Source organism: Pogoniulus pusillus, chromosome 1 (assembly GCF_015220805.1).
Source record: "Pogoniulus pusillus isolate bPogPus1 chromosome 1, bPogPus1.pri, whole genome shotgun sequence".
Taxonomy (NCBI): domain Eukaryota; kingdom Metazoa; phylum Chordata; class Aves; order Piciformes; family Lybiidae; genus Pogoniulus; species Pogoniulus pusillus.
Genome location: NC_087264.1, coordinates 25718668 through 25730777, shown reverse-complemented (window position 1 = coordinate 25730777; position 12110 = coordinate 25718668). Strand labels below are relative to the sequence as shown.

The 12110-nt window shown below is 38.0% G+C and overlaps 1 protein-coding gene across 1 annotated transcript in view; it reads right to left on the bottom strand.

Annotated features, from left to right (window-relative positions):
- The window catches only part of MYBPC3 (myosin binding protein C3), a 54882-nt gene extending 44658 nt beyond the window's left edge, over positions 1-10224 (bottom strand). Inside the window, exons 1-2 of the mRNA XM_064145689.1 lie at positions 10200-10224; positions 1596-1862 (exon numbers count right to left, since the gene is read on the bottom strand). Coding sequence (XP_064001759.1) covers positions 1596-1862; positions 10200-10224 — 292 coding nt within the window. The remainder of the gene's footprint in view (positions 1-1595; positions 1863-10199) is intronic.
- Positions 10225-12110: the final 1886 nt, after the last annotated feature.

Here is a 12110-nt window from a genome sequence, read left to right as displayed (position 1 = left end):
GAGTAAGAGTGAGAAGTTGGAGCGGATGAAGGGAGGTTCATACAGATCAGTTGGAACAAGATAACTTTTTTCCCCCTAGATGGGGGAGTCACTTTCAAAGGGCCTCACCTGTCTCTCATGCAAGTCCCACGTGCCATTTCCCAGATATTTGCAATGTATTTTCCACCAGACATTTACGATGCTGTTGTGCCATGTGATTACTAGTTTGAGTGGCTCCGCTGTCACAAAGGGAGGTGTCTGTGTCTGGACAGGTTATGTTTCTTTTTTTTTTTGTTGTTTTTAATAATGAAGAACTGATTTTTTTGTTAAAATACTAATGGATAATTCAATTACTCTTGAACAATTTAAGCTTAGTAAGGTCTGAAAACCAAGGCAGTACCTGTGAATACATGAACACGAGGTAACACTGCTCTCAGGGAATATATGCTTTTCACCCTAACCTGTACGTGTGCCTTGAAAGAAAACAGCATGATTTAAAATTTATATTGATTAAATACTTAAGTACCGAATTCTACCACTTCCATTGTTAGAAGGATTCCCATTGGATCTTGTCCAAATAGTTTCCCATAGCTTGAATATGCATCTGTTTAGAAAGGGCTTATTTTGAGGCATTGATGTATCACATATACAAGAAAATTAGCTCTCCTTGGGCTGCTTGCTGTCTCCATCACCAATATGTGTTTATCAGAGGTGTACTGCTTTTAGGTAATGACTACATTTCCAAATTCAGCAACTCTGTAATTTGTTTGCTCTCTGCATATAGCAGACTCTACCTGCAACTAACCTGAAATGAGGAAGATATGACTAGTATCATATGTGCCTGTTTACTTTCAGGATGAAAGATAGTCAGGAGGATCACACTCTCATATGCTCTGGCAGCTGTAATCTGCACTAGGATTTCCCTTATTCCGTATAACCTGTCATGCACTGTCTTTGCACCTGGAACAGAATATCTTGTCTCCTATTAAATATTAGCGTCTTTTTGGCTGACCAGAAGATCTCACTATGATCAAGGTGCTAGATAGCAGAGGAGGAAATACTAATAATCTGGGTTTGAGGTTTTTCACTGAAACAAAAGTAGAAAATTAAAGCACTAGAATTGCTCCAGAAATATATATACATATTTATTAACAGGTTATTTCAAGTAATTTTTTTAATATATAAGCTCCTAAATACATTAGTGCATAGCTTGTAAATTTTTTTAATTGTTACAATTTTGTATTTAAGTAAAACAATTTTTAAAAGTAGAAAGTACCAACCCTGAGATGCAGACATCTTAGTTTAGGTCAGGTTAGGTTAGACTACCTTATCTTTGTTTACTTGTCATTAGTTAAGCTGTAATATTTGACAGTGCGTTCTAAAGAATTGCACTAAGATTTCCTCCATGGTCATCACTGTGTGTCTGACATCTGGAAATGGGTGTCTTAACCCTGGAAATGTATTCCTCAGCCTAATAATTCAAGTAATTGGACAAAACACTTGTGTTGCTCATAGAGAAATTTCAGTGTTAAAATAGGCTAGTTTCTGTGGGTCTCATTTGTGCATGTGGGACTGGAGATGATGATGAAGTTAGAATTCCTTAGGAAACACTGTACCTGATTCCTTGACCTTGAGTTCAAATTTGACCTTGGAGCTTCCAGCTATTACAGCGTATATCACATCATCTTCCTTTCCTACGTTATTGATTGTCAGTGAGTGCTTGTTTCCTTCTGCCTTGATGACATATTTCTCACTGTCTGTGATTTCAGTGCCAGCGCGCTGCCACTTCACCTTGATGCCAGCTTTTTCTGTCTCTGCTTCAAACACAGCTGTGCTTCCGGCTGTCACCTCTGTTGTCTTAGGCTTCTTGGTAAATGCAGAAACTAAAAAAAGAGAGAGGGTTTGCTAAAATCTGTTTTGCAATTGTGGCATATCTGGTGTAGTCAGCTGTTGTGGCTGCAGCAGCTGCCTCCTTTCTTTCCCATCTGCGCATGTAAGATATAAATCATAGCACTTTTGACAGAGAAGGTGTGGAATTGTCTTTGAGTTTACTGAGATCTGTCTCTGAATGAGATGTCTTCTCCATATTGTCATGAAATAAAATAGAATAGATAGCAAACTCATCTTGCTGTCCATCTTCCTCTTTCTTTCCCCCCATAATGCACTCTGATTTTTCACAAGTGAATATTTAACACAGTTGTTAAACAGGATCATGCTATATTCCTCCAACAAAATTACACTTTGTGGAGTAACCTGTGTCTTAATACGCCACAATGAATTGACAGTTCATTTTGAGTCCTCCTGTTTTGACTGAGAAAGAGTGTAGTGGAAAGCGATACAAGTTCCTATAATGGCTCTTGTAATTTTATCCCAGCTAAAACAGTATCAATTGTTTCCAAGTGTACTTGATTACATAGCAAAGCAGATCAAAATATTTCATCTATGTGTTAAGAAGCTTTTATGATGCAGTAATGACAAATAATTAATATATGGTATGAACAAGCATAAACCAAATGATGTTGTAGTTCATATGTAATCAAAGTAGAACAATGGATAGGAATTTGTAAAGCAAGCAGTATGTTGTGATTTTGGTCTGTAAGTATCCTAATCTTCCTCAAGCATAGGTTTTAACAAGGTTAACAAAAATTTCAATTATTTTCCTAATTTCTTTATTTTGATTTATTTGTTTAGATTTCTTCAACTTTGTTTTGAATCCAAGCTTTCCTTTTATGCTCATGAATAATGAAATCTGTTACATTCTTGTTAATTGCCACAAGATATGTTCATCTATAAAAATACCACTAATTAACATTCTGATTCACACACTGAATGTTTTTGTGCATCATTATGTTATCTTTTTATCAACTTGCACATACATGTCCTTGCTTATATATTAGTAATTATATTACATTTAATCATATTTGTCACCTCTGTGTCAAATTATCTAAGGCTCTCCTATTTGGGCAGCAGCAAGAACTATTTGAACATCACAACAACAGTTATAATTAGCTTCAAACTTGATTCTGCTTTATAAAAATGAAAGGAAGTATTTTTAAAGAAACAGGTTACGTTCATAGTTCTTACATTAGTTTGCAAAGGGTTCAAAGCTGCTTAAATGTAAATTAAAGTAGCAATTATAAATAGGTATGTAATGTGTATTTCTCTTTTTGTTACATATATTAAAAAGTCCTACATTATGTTTTTCTCTTATTTTTTCTTCACATTATACCTATTTGATGAAAAAACAGTCTTGGTTTGCACTGAGCCTATAGAACCCTGCCTGATCTCTTGTGTTCTGCCGGCATTTCTTCTGTGTTAAGATAAAAATTCCTCTGGGAGAGGAATGTTTCTGCATACTTTTATTTGTGTGGGTTTTTTTTCCTAACTTCAGCCCTGTAACTCTTCTTAAACTGTAATTGTTATTAAACAGCATATACTATGTAGAATATAGGGCTCTCTACTGTAGTGTTATACTCAATGCCTGCTTTCAGCTGCACAATGCCTGTTTTCAGATGCACATCTTAAGAGTATTGCACTTCAGTAAGCAAAACAGCACAGTATACTTTGAATGATTGTGAATAATTGCAAAAGAGTTGTTGTAGGCAGCAGGATTGATGTACAGAATTCAAAAGACATGTAGAGCTGGCCGGGCTACTGTGTAGTGGGGATCCAGGCCAGTGCTGGAACCCACTCCTGAAATTTCTGTTTCCTGGCTCCTCTCCCTGTGACGCTAGAGATGAAGCAGCTAAGAGGCATGTTCTTTGTCTCTGCATGCTATCGTTATCACTCTTCTATTTAGGCACAAAAGAATCTTTAAATATATTAATTATTTAACAGCAATGTGACCTGTAAGGGTTCCAGCCTACAAATGGCAGAGTTTCAAGACATGCATACTTGTAAATAACACTCTGATCTGCTGCACATCCTGCAAAGTGATTAGGTTTATTAAATTTACTTTAGATGACTCATCAAAAAAAAAAAAAGGGGTTTGCCAGAAGTACATGCACAGTGAGAAATCTCCACCAGCATATAATATTTCTGACTTTTGGGAAGTCTAAAAACCTGTGTAAAAGTTTACAAGTCTTCTTATCTATTTTCTCTTTCTCTCACTTTTCTAAGTTCTAACTTAAAATAATTGTGAATACTTCCAATAAAGCAAAAGAGTGGAAAAGCCCCACAACTCCCATCTGAATATAACCTTGCAAGAACAGTTGTTGAGAACTCCCTTTTTCACAGGTAAAGATGACCCTTAGGAAGTCATTTTGCTGCACTTGAGATTGAGTCAGTGAGTGAGTGTCTGAAGTAGTCTCTGTATTCATCTGTATTCCCTTCCACTGTTCATATTTGCAATAACTGGAGGTTTTACAGGAAATCACATTGTTGCAGAAGACAGATGCTGAACAACTCTGTGAAGAGAATGCCATTGTTTTTCATTCTGAGAGCGGAAGAGACTACTTAACAGAAGACATAGAAATGAGAGGTCCCAGGTATTCCTGTTCTCCTTTGTGACTGCTACTTTAAATCCAGCAGACTGGTCTTTCTCTCATGGAGTTATACCAGTCTATCCTGTCTATTTCCTTACTAGGACTGTTCCTAAACACCACCATTGAAAATCTGTCTGTCCTGAGAGCCTCACTTTTGCCTGCTTTTATCAGAAACACATTCCCTATTTGGCGATCTCTCTTACTTCAGGATTTGGCTTCTACCCAGATACACCCTTCTGCGCTCCATATATCCATACCATACTCAAAAAGCACTCTTGGATAGGACCACCGCTATCAGGCTGTGGAAAACCCAATGGCTGCAACACCTCTCATGTGATCTTGTGGAATGTCTTACAGCTCTTGTGCTTGTCAAGCACTGACAGATCTCAGGCACTGTGATATGCTTATCCAGACTCCCACAGAACATGAACTTAGGAGCCATTTGGCTTGGGCACCTGATGACCAGGTTGCTCATGTCCTCTGCTCTGAATGTATTAACTCTCTTCTTCCCAGTAAATGCTAACCCACCTCGCACTGGAGAAGAGGGGAGGAAGAGGACATTGATACTAGTGTACTGCAGCAGTTCTGGAGAAAGGTCAGAGACCTGTGAGTTACTAATGCTGATGATGACAGGCATTATTAAACAGGAAAATGATCGGTGCTGTGTGTGTTTGTGGGGCTGGAACTGGAATTGCTGTGAACAGTTAAGATGGCAAAGAAGAGAAACATGGAGCTAATTAAATTAAGGCTAGAGCCACTTTATACTAAACCATTTTGCAGCATGTCACCTCTCATATCCCAGATTTTCCTAATCGCTTCTAGCTTCCACAATGCAAAGAACTTCATGTAACTTCTGAGTAGTGTAAACAGTAAATTTCTACCCCAGATAGAAGAGGAGAGTAGGCTGTGTGTTGTCTGCAGTAGTATTACAGAAAACTTTTTGGTGGCTAATGCTTCTGTTGCGAGAACTTGCCTGCAGCACTTATCCTTTCAGCATCTTGTACACATCAGCCATGCAGTTATTTATGTCAAATACAGCTTCATTAAGTAGTAGTAAAAAAACGTATTTGGAAGTCCATGATCAGATTGCATTTTCTTTGCAATAATTGATTAATAAGTCAGTAGGCTGAAGAAATAATTTTCTTTTAGCCAAAGCAAACTAGAATTAAATAATTTAAGTTCCAAAACCCATTTCCTTCACTTTCCATCTAAATAAAACAATAGAGTTAGTGTTCTTCCTTCCTACTCGTGCCAGTGATTATCTTCATACTTAGACCTTCACACTTTCTTCTTTGCTTTCTGATCTGCTTTGAAGCAGTCTAACATCACCATCAATCAGTTTACTATTCTGCTTCAAAACTTCTTCCTAGTCTTCTATTTGAAAATATGGAAAATGGCTAAGCTACTACCCAGGTTTCTGTCTCAGTGAACCTATGTATCTGTTCACTGGGCCTTTATTTCATAAATGTTTTTCAAGTCAGTGACTATTTTTTTGTCAACTTTGAACAGGATCAAATAAGTGGCTACTGATTACCATTGTATCCCTGGCAAAATTTAGCATTAGAAGCTAAAAGAGTCATTCCTATGTGATCGTTGTCAGAAAAAACGAGATGTATGTTAAATAATGTTTATATAACTGTAATAATTTTGATTCCTAGCCCTGTTCTGTAAATAATTGGCTTGTTACAAATCATAAGCATTAGGTGAAAATAATTTCAAAGTATATGTGGACTATGTGCAGTGAAAGTAAGAAGTGTGGATTCCAGAAGAGTGGTTTTAGATAGAGTGATAGAGGAGAGGCATTGTCTATTTTTGATTTTGTTTGGAGTTTTTGCACGTGTGGCTTTTTGTTTTGCTTGTGTGGTTTTTATTTGTTTGGTTTAGGTTTATTTTGGTGTTTAATTAAAAAAAAATCATCCTGCATTTCAGAATGGTGGCTTTGACTTCAGCTCTTCTCCATTCACTATTTGTGATGTACATGGTCAAGAGGGAAATAAGAACTTGAGGAGAATATGTGTTAGATAAGCTTTTCAAACCTAACAAAACCTATTAAAGATACAAATGTCTAAGGAGAATCCAGTGTGTCTAGTTGAATGCACATAGTACAGACTTCAGCAGCAGTCTGTGATGAATGCAACTAGAAAATAACAGAGTCATGAGTCTTCTTCCACAAAGCTGTTATCTTAGTGTATCTGCCCAATGTTTTATTGAATTAGTGCTACAAGATAGTATTAGCTTTTGGAATTCCTTGATGTGTTAAAGCTTCATGTTGAAAATTTATCTTTGCTTTAGTACTTGGCATCTAGTTTTCCTTCTGTGTCATTTAGCCCTCCATTGAGTTAAAAGCCAAACTGTGGTTAAGCAGACTTCAGTAATGGAGCTTGTAAATTCCTTGCTGAGGAACTATATAAAGATGCTGCACATTTCTCAGTCAGGACCTAAGTGGCTGCTTGCAATTACAAGCTTAATCATTCTGTGATCCAAAAGCTATTGAACTTATCAGCCTTATCATTCCATGCCTACTTCAGCAGCTGAGATTGTAAATTCCTCTAGCATGAGCAACAGGCAAGAAATAGTTCCACTAAGCAGACTCACCTCTCTATGCATTCATAATACCTGCTGTGTAATGGGGATACTAGTATCCAACTTGCTTTGAGTCTTGAAAAAGGAAGAAAATAGGTTTATATGAATTGTTATAATTTATTTTTGTATTACTGTAGTGCACATTTCGCTATCATGGAGCAGGACTTCACTGTGCTAGGTGCTTGTGAATGTAAAAGAATGAGCTCATAGTCAAACTAAAATTCAGTGTCCTGCTCTTCATTATGCCACACTGATTATTATTACTAATGGCGAAAGCCTCTGTGTACTTAGAAGCCAGGTTAATTATAAACCCTTGTTAAAGTTACCTAATCTGAACTGCACAATCTAGAGTCCTCAATCTACAAAATACAAGAATAAAAATTGACTGATTTTCAGAGAAGGTAACACCAGACTTCTCCTTTTCCAGATACAGTAATACACACATTTCCCACAAAGTCCCATTTATTTACTACATTTGGTGTTTCCTCTTAATGTCACAAGTTACTGCTAGGGAAGTAGATGGGGGCTTTTTAACCTTTCTGAATTTTCACAACAACAACAGTAACAACAAAACGATCAAAACTTTCCAAAAAGTGAGCCTGTGGACAGAGATTAAATATGAGATGTTGAATTTTAATGGAGAAGAATATGAAATTTCTTCAGCAGAACCCTGCAAAAAGTAATGCTTCTCAATGATTTTTTGCACTAAATTGCTACAAGTCATCTAAATCCTGCTGCTTTTGGGGACTGTCAGATTTTCTGGAAAGCTCTGACAGTTGGTATTCTGTAAATAAATAGGGCAATACCTTATCCTGCAGTATTTTAGTTGGACAGTTTAATGTAAAAGAATGTCTGTATATTGGAGAATATACTTCCCTGTTGCAGGTTTTGTGGGATTTTTTGTTTGGGTTTTTACATTTTTACATAGCAGATACAAGGAGAATATCTGTGATATTCTGGCATGAGGTATTTTCCTTTGAATGTACTGTTAGATGAATGTTCAGCCTTACTGAGATCACCCTCAACATTATCCCATATTGAAATTACTTGAACTATATAAACAATATGAAATAGAAAACCAAAGGGATTAGTGTCTCTTGGGAGCATGAGAAGATTCCCTTTAGACTTTGTGGGGCATGTGACTGGTTCTGTCTCAGTCTGAATGGGTAACACGAGCTTTTCCTCCCCCTGCTGTGATAATTACAGTGTTTGGGCTGGTTTGTTCATAAGGATAGGGTAGAATTAGGGATGTTAGACATCTGTTAGATTTCTTTGGAGAAATAAACTGAAATAGAATTTCTTTTCACCCTTAGCTAGCAAAAGTGGACATCTTCAAAAGCAGAGAAACTGCTTTTCATGCATAGAGAATGAAAATGTTAATTTAAGGGCAGTTAAAACATTAGAAATCAAACGTCCCAATGTCTAGGTGGTTACACTGGCAAACTGTCTACTATGTTATATTTCTTTTTGCCAGCATTGTCAATCATGAGTATTAGACATTTCAATAAATTTCAGAAATTATATGGTTTAAAAAATAGAATATGCTTATAAGTGTCTTATTTTGAGGGTGATTGCTAAACCTGCACAGATTATATTTTCCAGGTTTTGTCCAGAACAAGGTCCAGTATATACTTTTTTTAATACACAATTCTACTTCCATCTGATTTCAGAAATTGCAGCTTTAAGAGCGCCAAGTGTTCTTAATATCACTAAGTTGTGATGCAATTGAAGGATTGTGATACTACTGTTGTTTTAGAGTTATAGAGAGGGAGCATAAAGAATCTTGGATTTAAGCATGCTTTAGTGCTTTACGGTTCTTGGAGATACAGGCTGGATTTGTGCTCGCCTTTGGCATTTGCCAGTTCCAAATATTTTGGCCGAAATGGAAGTTCTTCTAAAGTTCTTCTTTTGTTGTGATAAATAGAGCAGATTTTCCTATTGAACAGCCTACCAGGAGGCTGATGCCTGTTCAGTCTTTGCAAAGCATAAAAGCCTTCTACATTAGTAAGTATCAGCAGCTATTGCTAATTTTGGCAATGGCACGGTGTTAAAAAAACACACACTCTTGGACTGCTCATTCAAGTAGTAGTGATTCTGGATATACATTGGCATCAGTGAAATGAGAGCTCTAAAAATGAAGAATCACAGATTTTGTAATTATCTCCAGATCTGTGTGTTGGATATGTGCACACTTTTTAAACAATCATAACTTCAGCTTTTGACTTTTTTCCAAACCTAATTGTGGACACAGAGTGTGAAGCTAAACTGTCCCTGCCTCTGCATCCCAGGCCCTCTTCTTCCTCCTCAGACAAACATTCATTGCACCTTACACCCCATTCTAGATCTTCCCTTCTTTCCTGTGTGGGCAGCCTCTGAGTTGTTCTTTATTTCTCAATTCTAAATTAGAATTTTCCTAAATCTGAAATATTTTCCCAAATCTGAAATATTTTCCTGGTGTTTTACTGCTGGGGCAGGAATTGCACTAGGCTTTATGACCTTGGCTTTCTGAAAATGGCAAGTTATCTTCTGGCTCAGGGGAAAGAATGGAGGAGGATGAGTGATAAGAAATACACATATATTCTTTATAATACAATATGTGTGTGTTTGTTTTTTTTCTCAGAGCTATGCTGTCACTGTCTGGAAGAACTAGAAAGAGTAAGCTCTGAACCAGGTGCCATTTGTTTTCATTTTCACAGAGATTTCACTAAAAACAAATGTCATCAAAGTTTGCTGCTTGCACCTTCTCAAAAGTATCAAGGAAAAAAAAAACAAAACAAAACCAGCAGAGATTTATACTGCCTGAATGCACAAGAGAGAGACTACAAGCTGTTTTCAGAGTCCTAAAGATGACTGAGAAAGGAAATTAGAAGAGAAAAAAAAGGAGAATTAAAAATTATTCACCTTTATTCTTTCCTCATATGAAGTCTCTTGAGAAAATTCTGCATCTGAGAGTTGCCAAACTAGTTACTGATCAGTCAACCTCTCTTAAAACTTCACAATATATCACCTACTTTTCCTTTCTCATGGTTGCTTGGTTGTTTTGTTGGTTCCCCCCACCCCGAGGTATCTAAGTTCTTGTGCATACAAAAGCTACTCACATTTTTCTCTGTCAAGCTATTGTTAGATTTTTTGTCTGTCAGCTATGATCCTCACCTGTTTTCTTTGCAGGCTCTGGCATCTTCACTTTGTTTCTGGTGAAGCTCGCAGTTGTATCTAGAGAGCAGGGTTGAAGCTAAATAGGAATGAGACTGAAGAGCTTGTGAGACCCTCTAAAGAAACATTTGTTGGAAGCCCCCATCCTGCTCCTCCCCCTTGATCCCTGACTGTTGTCAACTATGGCACCTTATCAACAGGCAGGACACACTTAACAGGCTACATCAGCCAGGATAAATATAGCCAAGTTCCAGGAGCCAGAGAGCTCAAACCACCCAAGATTGGCTACCACGGATCTCTTGGTGCAAACCAGAGCACAATCTGATGGGGCACATGTGCAGTATTTTTCCAGCTTTATGTATGCATTGCTACACTGCCACATTTACAGCACTTTCAGCAAGCTAGATATGAATGTGACAACTTCTGCATGCTGGTTCTGTATTTGCTCTGTCTGTATCTGCTTGCGTTCTTGATACCTCTTTCAGTCCTTGCTATTGTTATAGCTAGGTCCAAACTGAACAGGCTTCTACCAAGACTGTGTATGTGGAACTAAATGTGAACCTTCAGGAGTGAACTTTCTTCTTCAGAAACATTCAGACATTACTAACTTTTTCAGTCACAACTAGAAAGCATGGCACTACTTAAACATTCTTCCCTTCTTATCCACCCACTTGATACACAGTATCTATTTCTTGAAACTTAGCAAGTGGGGAGGGTTTATTATTCTAAGTACCATTTGAAAAGTAGTTCCAAGGCTCTGATACCTCTAGAAGTTTTACTTTTGCTTAATGATACAGGAAAGATTAGGGGGAAATCTCACTGGAAAATTACTCTGGTATTGCTGTTTCATGCTCCAATCATTACTTCTACTCTATTTGTACATGTAGCATATGTCAAAAAAATGACTGTGGACATGCATCCCTTTGCTGATTTGGTGACATATCTATTTCCTGTCACTTCCATCTGTCTTGTTTGGAGATTTGTCAGAGAAATCCTGTAAGCTGCGTGTGCAACACATTTTGCCTTCCACTATTATTGGAAAAAAATATTTTAAACCCCTTTGATTTTCAGTTTTTCCAGTTTTAGTGGCCTGTGAAAACCTCAGTCTGAAGGACTTAGCAGAGAGCTCAGAACTGATGAGTGTGCCAGCCCATCAGTCACTGTGCCTTGTGTCTGTTTTTCACATCTAACTCTCTGGACATTCTGGTAGGGCAAATGACTGCTGCTAGCTCTCTGGATTTTGGGCCAAATATTTCCATGAAGGAATGTTTTGCATATGAGTGAAGGAGATGGGCAAGATGTGACAAGTTCTTTACTACGAGGGTAGTGGAATGCTGGAACAGCTTGCCCAGGAAGGTAGTTGAGATTCCATCCCTGGAGATCATAGAATCAACTGGGTTGGAAGAGATCCAAGATCATCCAGTCCAACCTATCACCTAACCCTGTCCAATCAACTAGACTATGGCACTAAGTGCCTCATCCAGTCTTTTCTTGAACACCGCCAGGGACAGTGACTCCACTACCTCCCTTGGCAGCCCATTCCAATGGGAAATGACTCTCTCTATGAAGAACTTCCTCCTAACATCCATCCTAGACCTCCCATGGCATAACTTGAGACTGTGTCCCCTTGTTCTGTTGCTGGTTGCCTGGGAGAAGAGACCAAATCCACCTGGCTACAGCCTCCCTTCCGGTAGATGTAGACAGCAATGAGGTCACCCCTGAGCCTCCTCTTCTCCAGGCTAAACAACCTCAGCTCCCTCAGCCTCTTCTCATAGGGTTTGTGTTCCACACCTCTCACCAGCTTCGTCACCCTTCTCTGGACACGTTCCAGTATCTCAACATTTCTCTTGAATTGAGGGGCCCAGAACTGGACAATAAACACAAGGTGTGGCCTGACCAGTGCTGAGTACA